At 45.2% G+C, this 19281-nt stretch overlaps 1 protein-coding gene across 2 annotated transcripts in view; it reads left to right on the top strand.

Moving 5' to 3' along the window:
* The window catches only part of PPFIA2 (PPFI scaffold protein A2), a 352145-nt gene that overhangs the window by 219390 nt on the left and 113474 nt on the right, over positions 1-19281 (top strand). For both annotated transcript variants that reach the window (XM_078596795.1, XM_078596794.1), the window contains exons 5-6: positions 16304-16435; positions 18500-18727. In XM_078596795.1, the coding sequence (XP_078452921.1) occupies positions 16304-16435; positions 18500-18727 (360 nt within the window). The remainder of the gene's footprint in view (positions 1-16303; positions 16436-18499; positions 18728-19281) is intronic.

Here is a 19281-nt window from a genome sequence, read left to right as displayed (position 1 = left end):
TTATCGCTTTCAATCGCAGTGCCATGCGCACATGCAGGTGCTTGCGTGCATCACGTAGAATTACGAACAAAAGAGCCACTTTCATCTTCTTGGTTCTTTCGGTAAAGTCACGTAGAAGGGAAATAATAAAATAATACAAATAAAACATAATAAAATCATTCTCACGACGTTTCGGCCACAACGCAAGCAGCCGTCCTCAGGTGAAGACCAGGTCTGTCGGGGAGACAGAGTCTGAACAGACCTGGTCTTCACCTGAGGACGGCTGCTTGCGTTGTGGCCGAAACGTCGTGAGAATTTTATTTTATTATGTTTTATTTTTATTATTTTATTATTTCCCTTCAACGTGACTTTACCGAAAGAACCAAGAAAATGAATCCCTGCAGTCACGAAAGCTTTAAATCGAAAAGAGCCACTTCTCAGCCTGATACACTGTTGGAGCAAGGACTCTATATAATGATAATTACAGCTCTTTTGTCAATCCACTGCTGGACGAAGGCCTCCCTGATGCTGCGTCGGCCATGGGAGTTGTTTGACCGTACTTCATCGTACTGGTCAACGCGGGTTTGTAAAGGGGCGGGGGGGGGGGAACCAGGACCGGTTCAGGTATCAATCGCCACCGATGTTGGCCATGGCCGATCGATTTCTGTTTTGTTTGTGTTAATGCTGTAATTGTCACCTTCTTTACAGTCCTATACTCTGCCCACATGCTGGTGCCTGCTTTACTTCCTTCAATAGGTTGCTGTCTTCGTGGGGACTTTTTTTTCTTGCTGTTCTTGATTGGTGTTCTGTGGTGAGTTTCCTGACAGCCTCACATGTCTTTTGGCTGTTGGTGAGAATAATGAATTCATGATCATGGCTTTGAGTTTGGACACGTTCTTCCTTTACTTCCCTGAGTGCAGTTCTGACAGCGCTGTGGCCTTTTTTTCTCCGTCACATATCCCTACATCGACTACTCTAGTAGACGCCAAGGTCTCTGATCTTCTCGTAGTCACCCATATTTTGCCTCACCTTCCTTCCCTCGCAAAGAACTTTCAACATTTTGACTTACATATATCCTGGTCTGTTCTTATATGAGCACATTAGTCACTCTATATTTGTAAAAAAAAAAAAAAATCTAAAGTGATTTGTAATTTCTTATTGTACGATGCCCAGCATAAAAAGAATCCGCCCATAGGAATTTATGCTGAAGGGAATTTATTATTTAACATTCAATGATGTTTGCACAATATTTTTAGATTTCTCACTTGAGAGTAGTTTTTGCTCTTGCTGCATTGTTGTACTTAATTTGATTGGTTTTGGGTTTTGCTATTTTGGTTAATACCAGGCTTTCTTGCAAATGGACTTGGCCTGGTCTCTTGAGTTATCACCTCCTAGGTTAATCAAAATAAACCTGAAACTTCTGCCACCAATGTAATTTTTTCATCTTATTTATACTTGACTGGAAATGTCTTGACAAAAGTTTTTATTTCACGCAAAGCAAAACAAAGACAAAGATTTCCCATAGAGGTCTTCACACACTCTTTGGGCAAGTGCTGCTTAGCACGCACACGATGAATGCCGGCATGGTACATGAGGTGGTGAGTGGCCAGCAGCACGCCCGGCCGCCTTTGTCTCCCTAGTGAAAATGTTTAGAAACCACACCAGGTACTCATTTGAGGTTGAGTCGACCTAGGGGAGGCCCAGGACTGGTTTAGATAATTGTCACTGGCGTTGGTCTTGAGCGGGAATCGAACTCAGGTCGCCGGGTTCGTAGCGCAGCGCTCGAACCGCTGCATTATTACTCTTCACATGCTCCAACACACACTCGCACATAAACATGTGTTTGGTGAGCTAAAAATAAAAGGGCATTAAAACACTGCAGAAGACAAAATATACACGTTAATCAATGCTTTCGCCAATTGGCTTTTATCAGACTCGATTGGCTTGACAGTTCTGATGAAGACCTATTGACCGAAACATTGACCGGCTCTGCTTTTTGTTCACTACAACGCATTGTGTTCCCCCATAACAGCAAATACCTGTGAAAAAAAAGCCTTTCAGATCCAGTCAAATTGTACTCGAGAAAAAAATAGACATTTATTGGTCTCCCAAGATTATGGGTGACATTTAATAACGCAGAGTTGTGATTGAGAAAAAATAATGGGCTCCATTGCTGATTTGGTTCTGGTTGATCCAGATCTCCCCGTGGACTGACCCTGACCACTGTAAAAGAAGAGGCTCTTGGTGTTGTCTCGATTGGCTCATCATCCTCATCAGGCATGATCTATCTACTGCTGGATGAAGGCCTCCTCAAGTCGTCGCTATGCCTCGTATTTTGGCAATGTCACACTTCATCTTCCTCTTGTCCACGAGCTGACGTCATTGCTCCATCACTGGAGTGGCCGTCCTCCTCAGGGCAGTTCTCTCATTTAGCCATTCGACCATCACTTCTTGTGATGAGTCCTGCCCACAGCTCACCCACTTCTTTGAACAGTCGTTCTGATGTCTCAAACTTCTGTTTGCATTTCCCAGCTTGCATCTGCCCATCATTCCCTGTATGCTTTTCAGCTTGGGCTCTCGCCATGGCCATGAATAAAGGTCATCCTCCATGAAGTGCAGTAATAGTTTGAAATATTGTTTTGAGAACTCTTGTATATTTGCAATTGTGTGTTATTGTCCTTTTGTGTGTGTGTGTGTGAACGCGTGAAAATAGTGTCGCAGTGGTCAGTGCACTAAAATCCCTTCCATCTGAGTTTGATTCCTGGCTGCGGCTGATATTCACTGGCAAGTGGTAGCGTAATTTGTCCTGAGCATCCCCCAGGTCAACTCATTCTTAAACAAGAACCCTGTTGCAGTGCACTGTGTAAACATCGACATTGAGAAGACGAAGCAAGTTGGCCGTGCTTCTGGCCACACCGTTGTCACGTGCCCTTCTAGCCAGAATAGCTGCTGGCTGACAGCGCTTTTGCCCCATCAGCCGGTACGAAAACATGGGGGATGGGTTCGTCTTTGTGTGCATGGGTGCATCTGAACTCATGCGCGTGCAGGTTATTTCCCATTTTCACGTGTGGTATTTTTAAAAAACTGAGTCAGCTGAGCTCCTTCAAGCTGTTTTGAACTCCAGAGAGTAACATCTTCAAAGGATTGTGCAGCTCTATCCCTGTTTGCCTGCTGCGACTTGTGGTTAAGTTGAGCACTCGGAAACATTTTTGGGGCGAGCAGATGAGTTTTAATATAATTCGTGCATGCGGCGTAGCAGGACTTCACAAGGCAAGCTTAGCACACCATATGAGTCGCTCGTTTACTCCGGGAAAACTGGGTATTTTGTAAATGCCTCTGAATGTTACGGCTGCTACAAAGCTTTTAAAAATCAAGGGAGTTTAATGTTTATGATTACCAACTGTGTTTACTCAACCAAGGCATGCTTAGTCGCCTATACCCGTTTGGTAAGTTTATTACATCATAGAATATGGCATTTTCAGCTACGTGAAAGCAGAAATAGCGTTTCTCAAAGAAATTACCAGTACTGTACATGCATTTCCGGTTTTACCTCGTTAAACAAAAAATTGTTTAACGAGGTAAAAACTGGGCTATCCAAAATTTATTTTCATGCCTGATTCCTTATAAAAACAAATGTTTGTGACGCTCCATTAATGTAACTGTGATATAGCTACATAATGTAATACTAAATTATTGCAGCAATGTCAAATTAAGTGCCACACTAGAACACCTGATTTTTGTGTTGAGTTTGTTGTCCTTCCCCCACACCTCCGATTAGCACGGTTGGCTTCGTACGGTGCGAAATAAGTTCGACGTACGGACATACCTGACCATGACTTGAAAGTAGTTTTTTGTTATTTGTAAAACGTACTTTCGAATTTGTGTTGGACAGCTCTAGACGCGCACCATAAGTATCTGCTTGTTTTAGCGCCTTGAATTTGTGGCTTTTGTCTTCACACCCCCTTCATATTTGACGCCCCCTTCATATTTCATGCCCCCTTCAAAGGGGGAATGAGACATGAGAGTGGCGTCGCCAACGCAACTCCTGACCACCTTTCTCTTCCCCGTGGCGATTGTTCGAACACCATAACCGAGTGCTCGCATTAGGCCGAGCCAACTTATAGGGGGCCCAGACAGAGCATGGAACACCAATTACCATCGGTGTTGTTCATGGCTAGAAATTGAACTCAGGTTGCCAGGATTGCAGCAAAGTGCACTTACCGCTTATTAGGCTGCACACCACACACACACACCGTGCTGTTTCGCACTCGACATTGCACGTGTAGATGCGCCGGTACCGTAAAAATATTACGCGTGATGCAGCCGCGCATATCGAGGTGCACATGCGCAGCAAGAGGAAAACGCACATGTTCTGACGGCTACGCTCAGGGCGCCTCTGAGCCCTTCATTCTGCAAAGTCGTATGATTGTCACGTTCTTGTCGAGTGTTATCCCTCAAGACGACAAATCACCACGATGGCTGCTGTCACTCAGCGGCCCGTTAGGGCACCGCGCAATGAATCATCGGCGTCGTTTCGCTTATTAAATAGAACCGCAGCGCGGAGTAAACACTCCTGCTGTTGTTGGTTCTGTCGGTAAAGTCACGTAGAAGGGAAATAATAAAATAATATAGATATGAAACAAACAAAAATTCTCACGACGTTTCAAATTTTTTCAAATTTTCTTGCTGTGGATTTGACACCTGATGATGATTGCTTGTGTTGCAGTCGAAACGTCGTGAGAATTTTTTATTGTTTTATATTTATATTATTTTATTATTTCCCTTCTACGTGACTTTATCGAAAGAACCAAGAATATGAATCCCTGCAGTCACGAAAGCTTTAAATCAAAACTCCTGCTGTTCTTAATGTAATAATAATTATAATAGTGAATATTGTTGTATTTTTATTATTTATTATTTCCCTTTTACGTGACTTTACCGAAAGAAGCAGGAATAATACATATTGTGTTACATTGAGTTTCAGTAGAATTTTGGTGCTTGAAATTGTCGCTATTTTTGTTGTAACGGTGTACGAGTTGCCCTTGGTTCAACGTGCTTTGCAATGCTTGATGGCAACCTTTCACGTTCACGTTTTCTGCGTCCGGGGAAACTCTTTGTCGCCACTTGCGCAAAGTCGCACGATTATATAGAAGCGTGTTTTAGCGACAATATGGAATGAGTTTAAGCAACAACAACAGAAATACACGTATGACAAAATCTTCCCCGAATGCAGTCGCTCTCGTTTGATCTCGGAGGCTGAGGGCCTCGGTTCGTGTCTTGATGGATGGGCACCGGTGCACACCAAGTGTTGTAGGTTCATTGCTGCTAAGTACCAGTAGGTGGCATGACAGCCAATGGGTACGGTCACCAGATTTGATTGGTCCACTCAGTGGACCGAGTAATTTTTGGCGGATTGTCCATTGAGTCCATCTGTGTGGAATTTTGTACGGTCATATGCTCGTATTTTTTACTTAATTTTAAAATGTAAATCTTTCCACAATAAAACCACTTGTATGTTTTTCATTGTTGCATGTGCAATTAATCGGTCGGTGTTTATATTGCACTCTTTACATCAATGAAGGTGTATCAAAGCACTTTGCAGAATTTTTTTTATTACTTGAACGCCCCAATACTTAGAAAATGTTAGTTTAAAATAACGAAGCATCGTAACCTAGGCAACATTATGTAGGTTAATATGCACCTATGTCCATGAACATAAATATATATTTAGTCCTGTATCGTCATGCACAGCGAGATGTGTATACCCGACCGTGTGCCCCCAATACCACAAACATCTGCGTCGACTTTCCCGCTGCCAGGCCCAACAGAAATAAAATATTAATAACAATATTTGTGCCTACATGCATATTGCATTATGCAGTGGGAGGAAAACACACACGAGTATAAACACTCTTGTTTGCACGTGTTTACTTTCTTCCTGCACGAAAATAAACCTCATTGCGCACGTGTACAAACACAACAGTACGTACGATTATGACTGCTGGAGTTGCTCACGCCGCTGCAATGCATCTGCCAAAAGCAATGAGAATCTCGCTGTGTGTGGTTCATTAGAACGACTGCGTCGCCTAAATCATGCTCATCGAAGCTCACTGGAGGGACACTATACCACCTCCGGCATTACGTGCGCGCATAGATTTTCTTAGCCTTTGTTAATTGTTGCAAAGCAGATTCTTTCACACTCGCGATCGTGTTTTGCCTTTGTGCGTCCCTCTCCTTTGTTGGTGACGAACACATCTCTCTTGGCTTTTTTTTCCCCCCTTGAGATGTTTTTTTTTGCAGTCTGACGGCACAAGTAAATTTTCGTTTGGCGATGTGTGGAGTTTGTGTTTTGTTAAACGTGTGCATTGCGTGTTCAGTGCAGCAGTTCCCTTCGGAGTTAATTTACTGTCCTGATTGGTTTGTTTGGTGTTTGTTTGGTTTCCTGCCTTCAAATGAATCATTTATGATGTTTGATTGCGTTCGATGCTGCTTGTGCACAATTCAGTCTGAAACATGAGTTTATATAGTGACAAAATGATTGCGTAGCAAAACAATAATCACCATCATGTATTACTTGATGTCGCACCGTGCACAATTCTAAAACAAGTATTACGAGAACGGGACGTAGAGCCGTTCGTTTAAAAAAAAAATTTGGAGTAACTGCTCCGTGTATTTTTTCTAACGTCGAGCAAAATTATATTTTGCAATCTTGATTTTAATCTTTCGTGACTGCAGGAATCCATACTCTTTGGTTCTTTCAAGTAATACAGATTTGGACATTAACCTGCTTTGCATTTCACTGATGGTTGCATTGACTTTTCTGATTTGCTAGATTAAATTTCATTTTCCTTTCATGTCCGTGGCAGATTGCTACAGAACTACCCTGGGACGTCTGAGCTCTGCAAGCAAATCCCCTCTAAACCGTGCTGCATGAAAGCTAAAGCACTTAAGGCCGTTGTATATGCCGCAGTATTGTCAGGTTATTGAGAGGCATCCTACAATCCAGCAGATTTAGTGTCGCCACTTTGATCAATCTTGCCGGGGTCACATTTGTGTCACCATGCATCAGCCACGATTCCCCGTGAACCGACACGTTAGAGGAAATTAAGTGTACGGCTTGTGTGACCCACGAATACAGCTGAGGAATAGATATTGCCTGACCGCTGGCTGGGGCAGGGTAGACGCATTTGCTTCTCTGTGTGAGTGAGTTACAGCCCCATGGCTTGAACTGTTCCCGACAAATTTTTTTCTTAACTATGTCTAAGAATATTGTCTAAGAAGCCTCCAGACAGGGGGCTGGGTAGCTCAGGGAGGGGGGGGGGGGCGGTTAATATCTATCATATCAGAGCAGTGAGGCAGCAGTGTTGAGATCCTCGGTTTGAATTTGGAGAGCCACCTTTGTTTAAAACCGGGTTCGTTAAGCACAGGGAGTTGATGGTCTCCGCCACCTGGCCATTAATGATTGCATTAAAAAGAGAAAAAAAATCATGTTTACTTCGGTTTTGCACGTATAATTTTTTTTCCGCTCTAAGGAATTAAAAATTGCTTTAGATTGATGGCCAATGAAATCTATCTGCAGGACAATACATAGGACTGCAAAAGTAGTTACCCGATGCTGTTTTCTGATGCAGGGGAGTTGCACTTCCAGCTGTGCCTTTGATTGGAAGTTTTGTTGTCTCATTACACATTACTGATTGCATAAGCAACAGTTTTTCATATATATACAAAACCCTACTCGTTTCCGATGGGTTACTCTCCGCAACCTTGTGACCTGGGCATAAATCTGTACAGTATATACTCCAGGAATTTCATTCTAACTACCATTTAGTCCTATCATTGCGACATGTTCAACAACACAACTACCACGTTGTGGTAATTTGACAGTGGTTATTATATGGGGAGACTGCCCCAGTCATAGGACTGTGGAATTTGTGCCACTGCCCCCGAGTAAATATATGCAATGTGTCGTGCCTTTTTGAGCAATGGGAACATTTCAATTCTTACTCGTGTAACATTTTAGGTAACGTTAAGTTCCACCCTGACTTTTGCTCGTGGCCTTTATAAGCTGGATATGAGCCACTGTGACAAATTTAACCCGTGTGACAAAATTCGTACAAACTCAATGACAGCGTTGTATCTGTGGCTTTAAAATTAAATTAATACATACAAACTTAAATATAATTAGAATATGCACACTGTGCCTGTGTGTGCATGTTGAACCCCTTTCCCACCATATATAGCCAACTGTGCTAATGGGAGGTGCGGGGGAAGACAAGAAACTAAACACAAAAAGCAGTTCTAAAGAAATTAATGGGCCACACCAGAAATACAGTTGCTGTGTTTGCTGTTCTCCTATAACGCCGTAGTTGCGTTTCTGAAGAAAAGAGCATGATGGGAAAATCGCGTTGTTATAATTAAAAAAAAAGTATAATATAGGGTAAAGCATAGTCCACAATAACGCGTGAGATGCGCCTGCAGGCTGGACAAAGGCTGAGGCACATGGCTCGCATCTAGAAGCATCCAGCAGCATCCAGCAGCATCCCACCTTGTGCAATGCTACGCCGAGGCAGCCGCACAACCGCTTATTCCTACTCACGCGACATAGTCTTGTTCACTCAATCGCGTTATAGCCAATCCGCGTTATAAAAACACGCTTCCACTATGCAGTATATTCATCGCGGTATATCCAACTCGTGTTACGAAACACACGAGTTAGAGGAGAACAGACGGGTACGTGTGCCTGTCATCGAATCGCCCAGAATATTCCTCATCTCCTCCCATCTCAGAAGCTAAGCAGGAGGAGGGGGGGCAGCCTGGATAGTGCTTGGATGTGGTGACCATCGTGTACACCGAGTTGGGGTGCTGTGGAACTGTGCTACGGCGGTGATCAGCGGAGGGCGATGCAGCAAAATGCATTGCTGTGCAGGGATTCCATGCTCCCTGCTTCACAAACTTCCATTGATCAGTACGGTGAAGTATAGTCAAATATCCGTATTACTCGCATGGCTTAGGGAGGCTCTCATCCAACGGTGCATTGACAAAACGGCTCCGCCGTAGTAAATGAGCGTGCGTAACAACACCAGCCACCACTCACCACGAAGTGGCGGTGACGTCACCATGGTGCCAGGCCACGTGCACCCTGAACCGGTCTTCGGCCTCCCGTAGGTCGACTCAGCCTCAAATGAGTACCTGGTGTGATGTGTAAACATCGCCACTGGGGAGACAAAGGCGGCCGGGCGTGGTGCTGGCCACCCACCCCCTCGTGTGCCATGCCGGCCTTCATAGGTGCTCGCTAACAGCACTTGCCCCTACAGTCTGTTAAGGCTATGCGGGGGATCTTTTTGTCTTTGTGTGAGTATGCACACACAAACATTCAGCTTTCTTATTCCTTGGTTCTTCAGCTCTCTGCCCAGATGTATGTGTGTTGAACTTCTTTCGCAGCGTACGTAGCCAACCGCGCTAATCGGATGTGCCGAACGACAGAACATCCACGTCAATGTAGAGTGCTGGAGATAAAAGGGGGGGGGGGTGGTGTGGGAGTTCGAGAAGCGCAAATGCAGTTAGGTGCTGCATAGCCGCGTCTGTATCCACCCCGGCCAGGCGCGGCGATCTGCAACGCTCTTAATGGGAAGAAGCAGGCATTTCCCAGCTGCTGATCGCTATCACGCTGCCAATACGGCGTTGGACACGGCTTGGCACGTAATAAAGTGTAGCGCACCCTGCCTGCTGCTTATCAGCTGTCCCCTGACCCAGCAAAGTCATGTCCTGCACTTCCCCTCGAAGGAGAGGCGAGACGCACAGATTATGGTTTCGCATTTATTCCAGACCAGCATAACCTGTCATGCAGTAGTAATCCCTTTGAAATCAAACCTAAAAAAAAAACCCTGTCTTCCCTGCATTGGACTTGGTACGGAAAGCAAGTGACAGTGCAGTCGTGGGCAAGCCGAGCACCTGAACGCCTTATAAGTGTGTAATTTAGTAAAGTCATGTAGAAGGGAAATAATAAAATAATAAAAATAAAACATAATCAAATAATTCTCACAATTATTTTATTATAATAAAAATAAAACATAATTAAATAATTCTCCCAATTAGTTTATTATGTTTAATTTTTATTATTTTATTATTTCCCTTCTACATGACTTCACTAAATTACACACTTTTAAGAATTATTTTATTATATTTTATTTTTATTATTTTATTATTTCCCTTCTACGTGACTTTACCGAAAGAACCAAGAAGATGAATCCCTGCAGTCACGAAAGTTTTAAATCGAAATTTACGTGTAATTTAGTTTTTGATATGCAGGCGATTTGGATGGGAATGTTTGGGGAATATTGTTGGTTCGATGCTTGCTGTCCTCGGGAAGCACAGAGTTGCCTGCCCGAGGCAGCTCAAAGGGCTTGCCCTGCCGGAGCATTCATGTGCGGCGCAGGTTCGTCAGAGGTCGCAACCGGGTACCCGATACCCGTACCCTACCCGATACCCGGCTACCCGTACCCGGCCGGGTACGGGTACCCGTTTGCGACCCTGGTGCGGCCGGGTACGGGTACGGGTAGGCCATGAGTCACTAGTGAGTAACTGTTTGTCATTCATTTCCCAACGTCTTGTCTCTTCTCACAATTCAAGTTCCTAGAATCAACCCACCCGCGTCTGCAACATGGCTTCATCCCAGAGGTTGCAATCAGGTACCCGATACCCGTACCCTACCCTACCCGTACCTGGCCGGGTACGGGTAGGGTACGGGTACGGCCGGGTACGGGTACGGGTACGGGTACCCGTTTGTGACCCTGGCGCGGCCGGGTACGAGTACGGGTAAGGAATCAAAACCCGTTTGCGACCTCTGAGGTTCGTGCTTCAATTGTCAGCTGCAGCTTGGCAGGAAGGGAATGTCGAGTTTAAATGTCAACAGTAGTTTGGCAGCATGTGATTCGCCCTGCTGTGTATATAATTGCGAAGTAAATTCGAGGTGAATGTTTTTAACTTTGATCTTTTGTCTCTTTGCTCAGCGGCGAGTAAAATATCCTCCACCGCAGCCTTTTTTACCCAATGATATCCTGGTCTGGGACTCTAGGGAAATGGTTGGCACTTACATTTGAGTGTTTAAAGTTACATAGGTCTTCTAATCGAATGCAAATGCTATTTAATGGGACTGCCAGATGCATGTGGCCAGATGCCATTTGTTTAAAGGATGTGATATCCTCTCATTAAACCACACCATTTAACACTGATAATTATCACACAATAATAATTAATCACAATGGCTCAAAAGGGTGGCAATGTTGCGTTTCCAACTGTCACAGATTTCCTAGCATCCATTCCACTTTTTAAAGTACGGTAGATGTCTTCCGAAATCTGTCAGTGTTTTCATCACTCAAAGGTGGCAACCCCGGTTGTATACCTTGGCAAACCACTGTTAGAACATCACGTGGCCCCAAGAAGATAAAGATTGATTCGAAACGATTTACTGCGCCGACATTTGCCGCATTGCTCTTTATGATGCGCCGTTGACGTTCGGGACGGTGCATCCATGGCGGAGTTTGTTTTGTGATGTAATTCATTGCTCGATCAAAGTGCCGGCACCAGTGAACACAACCATTTTCATACAATAACATAGTTGTGTAATGGACATAATGCCTGCAGGATGGCACCCTGGCACCGTGCCTGCCTCGCAATTGAATGGTTGTAATTTTGCGTTCCAGTCGGGGGTCCACTCAGCACCGAGTTAAAATGAAGACCACATCATCTTCTTGGTTCTTTCGGTAAAGTCACGTAGAAGGGAAGTAATAAAATAATAATAATACTAAAACATAATAATAATACTAAAACATAATATTTAATTATGTTTTATTTTTACATAATATTTTATTATGTTTTATTTTTATTATTTTATTACTTCCCTTCTACGTGACTTTACCGAAAGAACCAAGAAGATGAATCCCTGCAGTCGCGGATGCTTTAAATCGAAGACCACATCGTGAGACGTTCACAGCAGTTGTCCTGCGGATGGACTTGACCTCACCAAGATAAATTTTGAATTTGCACCTCTGTCTCAAAGGTTCCAGCAGGGAAACACCGCATTTGACTGACAAGTAAATATATGGGCAGAGAGATGCATTTAGTTGTAAAAAAAATATTAATCACTAACTCTTATTCGGGTGTTTGTTTTATGGTATTGGTGAAGTGGTTAGCACACGGCACTGAGTCCAACCACCCGAGTTGGGTTGGTGGCCACGGCTAACATCGGTGGCGTGAGACATCCGAACCGGTCGTTAGGCCCTCCTTCACCAACCGGCACTGACCAGCAAGGTGAAGTATGGTCAAACAACCCCAACGACCAAGACACACAGGGAGGCCCTCATCCAGCAGTGCATTGATAAAAGTTACTTCAATTACGGTCACTTATGTGTTTGTGATATGAAACTACAATTAATTAAGACTCTAGCGATCATTAGATTCTGTGTGGCATCTGTTCAGGAAGTATTGCTTATTACGTGGCAAAAAGTTGGACTGTTTTCACCATCTGGCCAGGCATTATGCGAGATGACTGCAGAGGTAGGCAAAAGAGATGCACAACCGATGTAAACGTTAACAGTGATTAAACAGCTGGTACTGAGATGCAAAACAGCAATACAATTCGCCCGCAGGTGCCTGTGATGCGATTGACATGTGTTGTTTGATCTGATGCTAAGTTTAGCAATGATCTTATCGAATGCTCTTTGTGCGGACATCAATTCGCTCTGTTTGTGTCTCTTCGTCGGTTGAATCACTTCATCGCAAACGAGAGAGCAACGCCTGCATTTAATGTTGTAATTCAGCATTGTTCCTGCCCACAATAAGAAGGTGTCCAAAAGTGAACGATGTAAACTACCGTGTCGGCGTGTTTCTGATGTATGTCGACTCGGTAAAGTGCCGAAGAAGCCAAACAGTGCCCAGTTGCAGTGCTTCTACTGCTGCTCGTGTTGTTTGCTGTTTAAGGTCACGGCGCGATGCTTTGGTCGCCACTACGTATTCACCGGAGGAAGCAAGCGCAGTGTGGAGACGCTTCGCAGCCATTGTCGCAGCTGGAGAGTTTCCAGTTCAATCGTTTGTCTCCGGAAAGGACATTCCGTTAACCGTTATGCTTGGGCTGGATTGGGCAGACTACCCTAAAAATGAAACTTAGACTTTCACCAAAAGCCACGCAGCATCTCTCCGGCAGCTGGTCATGCGACAACGATTGGCCATTCACTCGGGAAATCTTCCAAGCGTGAGCTGATGTATAATAATATTTGCTTTGGGCACACCCAGGAGGTGGCCTAGGGCTGCGTGCAGAGTTGTCTGTTGGTACGACGGCAGCCTCCACCTACGGTTGCGCACAGCGTGACGTAAGCCACCTGCGCAGAGGACCCGGTGTTTGGTAAATTGAGTCTGTGATAAAACCCGTGATTCCACGGAGCGATGGAAAATGAGAGAACATTGAGGCGCGTCCTCGCGTCCTAGCGTCATGAGGCTGTGTGTGCCCGAGAGCTGTATTGAAGCACCTTAATGACGATGGCGGCGGTGGAGGAGAATGTGTGATTTTTTTGTTGCTGTTGGCTCGGCGCCGTGGTGCGGCGTCACCTGGAGAAATCTTGTGAACGCGAGCGTGAAACCTTTAGAAGCCCCGGGCCAAAGCGTGGGGGGCTCGCGGGTTCCCACTGTGAGACCCCCCCTCCCCTCCCTTGGGTCCATTCTGTGCATGGATTGCTCCATGGGAGCGGACCTCATTGTCATTGGGTTGTGGAGCATTGCAGAGCTACCGGCTCATGGGCTGTGGTCGCAGTCGTGCTGACATTGACCTTTATACACACGCCTGCACACACGCACACGCCTGCGCACACACACACGCCTGCGCGCACACACGCACACAAAGAACATGCGCGCACATGTGCTTGTCATTTTTCTCTCCCTTGTAAAACCACTTGCTATTTGTGTTCATTCTATTGCATTACAAAGTATAATGAAATAATTGGTGCCATTTTTGGATCCACTACCAGATGAAGGCTTTCCGTGTGTTGGTCATGGGTTCTGTATTTTATTATTATTATACTTCACCACACTGGTCAATGTGAGTTGGAGAAGTGGGAAGTCAGGGGTAGGGCTAGTTCATGTATGGATTGCGACCGATATTAGCTACGGTCGGGAATTCAACTTAGTTCGCCAGGTTCCCCATTGCAGTGTGTGCTAACCATTGTCCTGCTGGGTGAAATCACGTGTGTAATTTCATATACACCTGTGGAGCTATGTTTCTGGGCAGATATGCAGGATACATGCCTGTTTAGCCATCCGTTCTGACGGCTGAGCATTGAAATGGGCTGAGTAAACAGCATAATCTGGTGTGTAGTAAATACCAAAGCGACTTAGGTGTTGTAAGCCATGGAGCCAGCATAAATTATGACAGTATTATAATTGGAAATAATTTCCTTCAGGTGCCATTGTGAACAGAGGTGCCAACAGCAAAATGGGCAACACGATCATTAAAATAATGTGAAAGTTTAAACTTTTATTAGTCCATAAAAATGGAGCATTAGTGCAGTGTCATCACACGCAATGATAATAAGCGTTAAATAGTTTCACTTTTTTTCCCTGCAGGTATTTAAAACAGATTTGTGGGTGTAGATTTCCTGGATTTCTGAGGCTCAGAGGGCGGTGTGTCAGAGTGATGCAGCGATGGTAAAATTAGACCACGGAATGACTTCTATTTGCCGGAATCTTTTTCGCCAGTGCGATGTCGAAACGTTTCAGGATTTCAATCTTTCCCGTTGCTAACGCCCGCTCCCGTGCGCGCTCTGATTATTCTCCCGTCACTCTTATTCCCTCACGCGGTCCTTCATTCTTAGCGGCGGCGGCGGCGCTGTTCTAATAGCCTGGGGCTTGGCGGCACCGGGCTCTTTGTCACAACTTATGGGCATTCGAATTCATTTATTGCAAATAATGGGGAGTGCATTTTAAATGCGATCAGCAGCCACCCCCGGTGTATTATTAAGCATTTCTTTGCTAAATTCCGTACACATTTTAACGGCAGATGTTTGAATGCTCTGACCCGAGCGCTAGTGACGAACAGCCAAATGGCGTGAGAAAATATTGTATGTCAGCGACCATTGCCATTAGTCTCATATTTCTAGCTCGGTTGCTAGAGCAGCAGGACTTTCAATGATGATGCTATGAGTATATATCTTAGCTCTGGTAAACTCAGCCCATACTCCCTCCAAGCTGCACTGCTCAGTAAGAAGTCAACATTGGTTGCCTTTTCAACATGCGAGCAGCTGCCATAGAAGTGTACAATGATCTCCACTGGCTATAGACCACCAATGTAGATAAACACCATCTAAAAACATGTAAGCTCAGCAACACATTCATTTTTATTTTAACAGCCAAAAGCCACAGTGTCTACTTGTTCAAATTTAGCGATGGATTGACGCATATTACCGTCGGTAGCCCCGAGCAAGTGATGGAAACTCTACATTGCCATGGAAGTGACCACTCTTCCTACAGGATGAACACAGTTTTCTTCCCACGAAATGGTACAAATAATTCTGAGCTCAGAAAGAGAATGGGCCTGGTTAAGCCCCGACTCATGTTCGAAATAGAACCAACACGAGTTTGGTCAGTGACGCGGCCCAGCGGTAGTATGTTTGCCACTTTTCGATTTAAAGCTTTCGTGACTGCAGGGATTCATCTTCTTGGTTCTTTCGGTAAAGTCACGTAGAAGGGGAACATTTTTTTGTATTTTATTATATTGTTTTCTTTTATTATGTTTTATTTTTATTATTTTATTATTTCCCTTCTACGTGACTTTACCGAAAGAACCAAGAAGATGTTTGCCACTTGTTGCAGAGGCTCGCCATTCAAATCCAGTGGTCACTCTTTTTTCATTGTTACTACTACTACTACGGATGTAATAACCACGTATGTATGTATGTATGGTGAACTTCTTTCACACCGTACATAGCCAACCGTGCCAATCAGAGGTGCACAGTTGGCTAATCGTGGTCAACCGTGATGGACATTAAAGATCCCCTGACGTCATTCGCAAGAGGAGGCCATTGTGTGCCGGTGTCGGTGCACAAATTTGCCACGTTCGAAAATTACACTGCAAATTACTCAGTCGGGGCCATACACAGCAAGCATTGCCCCCGACTGGCAGGCTAATGCCAGAGCATTCTTGCAAATGAGGCTATCCTGGCCTCTTGGGCTCTCACCTGGTTAAACAAACTTGAACGCTCACTCTTAGGGTGCGCGCGGTAGTTTGGCTTGTGTTGTTGACATTGTGCCACTCCTTGCTTTGCGTGTGTCCCCACAGCTCGTGCTGCTGCGCGAGCAGGCGGCTCACGCCCAGCGCAGGGCCGGGGATGGCTCCGAGGACTCCACGGAGATGGAGACTCCGCCAACGCAGAACTCCGCAGAGCTGCGACCCCTCACCTCGCACGCAAAGGTGGGACGGCCTGGTCGAATGACAACCCTACATTCGGAAGCCGCGCTGGAACACAAATTCATTTTACAGGTATCGTTAAATTAATTGCTTCATGCATGGGCATGAAAATATGAAGAACATGGCAGCCAGCTGCTGTCCCCTCCCCCCCCCCTCCTCCCCCTCCTCCCCACATGCCCCCAACTTTTGAACAGATGGGACAAAGCAATATGCTGCGTCCTTTCAATTAATAGCTCCCTGGCCCCTTGGCTACTTGACATGAGCCCCTATGGCTACTTGCCCCAACAGCTTCCAAATGTGTTCCCGCACGCCTAACATGTCACAGTTTAAAGCGTGTTCCTTGAGTGGTTTTAAATACAAGAGAAACTTAATTCTCGCCGATGACACTTTCATAAGTCTCAAGTGCAAAGTGTGTCAAACGCTCCTTTTAAGATGGGCTGGGGGAAGGGGGGGGGAAATCTATTTTTTTTACTTAATGAAAAATCTATTTTTTTTTACTTAATGAAAAATCAATTTTTTTTACTTAATGAAAAATCTATAAGTTTCGTCGCTGTTTTTTTCACCAATTTTGAGGTCCATAAAGTGAGAAGAGCAACGCCACTGTTGGTCCGGTATCAGTGCTGATCTGTCCACTCGGGTGCACTTTAAAACTTTGCCATGGTCAATGTGATGAGTGGTTATCCTACAAAACTGGAGGAGGCCTCATTCTGGGTATCGTTCCGTGACGTGCGGATTAATTGCATAATCCAGAAATCGCAGTCATTCCACTTCTGCCGTTGCCACATTGATTTATTTTTCTTGAGCTTTAGATCCCAACTGCCGGTCATTGTAATAACCGCGTGCAATAGACCGCGCGCTTTCAGATGCGCTTCTGCGGCCGTCTGGAACGCTGTTCCTTCCGATATTAGGAAGCCACTGGAGCTTGTGTACTTTGAAGTCTAGATTGAAAACTCGTTTCTTTAGAACTGCTCTTTGTGTTTAGTTTGTTGTGGGCGGGTAAAGAGAGGGAGGGACCAGGACCAGTTGAGATATTTCTCGTCACTGATGTTAGTCATGGCTGCGAATTGACCTCGGGTTGTCGGGTTAATTGCCTGCTGTGCCACCACTCCCTGAGCATCAGGTGACATATAAAACATTAAACGGGGAAGTATAGATCCATTGCGCCACTGCTCCTCCCTTTTTCCGGAATGGCAGCACATGACAACAACACATTATTTCTGCTGCTTGATGAGCTTATAATAACAGGGCAAATAAGGAGATAACCTGGTTCAATCACGCGTGGCTTTTTGGGATTAAAACCAAAGATCTCACTCGTGCTGATGCAGATGTTCAACATCCTCTTGATCCCTGATGCCTACACCATCGATTTTAAATGTAAATAGAAACACAACATTTAAAGAAGCACAACACTGTCGCCCTTCATATGCATGAAGGCACTCCTATTTGTAAACATCTATAAAGATCACATTGAAAGAGCAAAAAGTTGTTTTATTTTGTATCTTATGAACATGTACATAGGGTGTATGTCTAATGCTATGCAACACTAATTTGCCGTTACCAAACTAAACCTGAAAGCTACTCCAGTCAAGTGTGTCATTATGTATGTTGAATGTCTTTCGCACCGTACGTGACCAACCATGTGAATCAGAGGTGTGGGGGAAGGGTAACAAACTAAACTCAAAAATCAGTTCTACAGAATTGAGTTGTCAATCTAGGAGGAAGAGGGTTTCAGACGGCCACAGAAGTGCGTCTGAAAGTGCGTGGTGCAGTGTTCAGTGGCTATCTTTGTTCAATGGCTAGCCAAAAGCCCTGTGAGGATGACCAGAGTTCGCGTGAGGGTTTATGCTCCTTGACGAGATCGGCAAGGTATTGTGGTTTATCTTTGGCAAGCACTTTGTGTTTAACGAGTGCGACCTTATAATGTGTTCGTTCGGCAACTGGAAGCCAATGCAGCTCAGCGAGCACTGGACCAATACGGTGGGATCTTGCAGTCCCCGTCACGACACGCGGAGTGCTTTGTCGAGTATTTTTTTCTTTTACTCACATGTGCGCCTCTGTGGACTCCAGGCTCGCGTGACCAATGGCACCGCTCTGCGGGACATCGAGGGACCCGGGCGGCTTCTGGAGCTGCAGGATCTGCTGGACAAGCGGAACGTGGAGGTGGCGCAGATGAAGGAGCGCCTAGGCACGCTGTCGGCGCGCGTCGGAGAGCTGGAGGACGACGTGGACACGGCGAGGAGGGACCTCATCAAGTCCGAGGAGATGAACACCAAGTACCAGCGCGACATCAGGGAGGTCAGCTGATGACAGCTCGCGCTCTAGAGCAGTGACATGGCGCACCATCAGGTCTAGAAGGGCACTCGAGAGCTGGCTATAGCGCAGGGCCCTTCTGTGGAAGTCGTTGCTCGGCTGTAACTTTTTTGCACAATTTTCATCAACGTGGGCAACACTGCCGTGTCATTCAACATTGGCGTCAGTGCCACGTTCGTGTGCATGGACATCAGGACCGTGTAGTCTTTAACGTGCACAGGTCACAAATGCGAACTGTTTAAATGTCTCTCTCAGGCTATAACCAGGACTGTAGCTAGTGCTTAACAGGGGTGCCACACCATTGGAACCTCATTTGCCAGTAAAAAATATGATAATTGTTTTTTTACCCTTCTATCTGGCAACAAAACTGACACGTTGTGTTTTTTGTTTGCATTATGACTGCAGGTATTGTGGTCTATGCAAACATGACTCCTTGTAAAAAAGGTGTCAGTTTTGTTGCCAGATAGAAGAGTAAAAAAACAATTATCAGGGGTGCCACAGTTCTCAAGTTGAAGTCCAGCCCCGGGGGTCACCATTGA

This window comes from Lampetra planeri, chromosome 8 (genome assembly GCF_965212315.1).
Source record: "Lampetra planeri chromosome 8, kcLamPlan1.2.h2, whole genome shotgun sequence".
NCBI classification, from domain to species: Eukaryota; Metazoa; Chordata; class Hyperoartia; order Petromyzontiformes; family Petromyzontidae; genus Lampetra; species Lampetra planeri.
The sequence above is the reverse complement of the archived record's forward strand: the minus strand, read 5'-3'. Positions and strand labels throughout refer to the sequence as shown.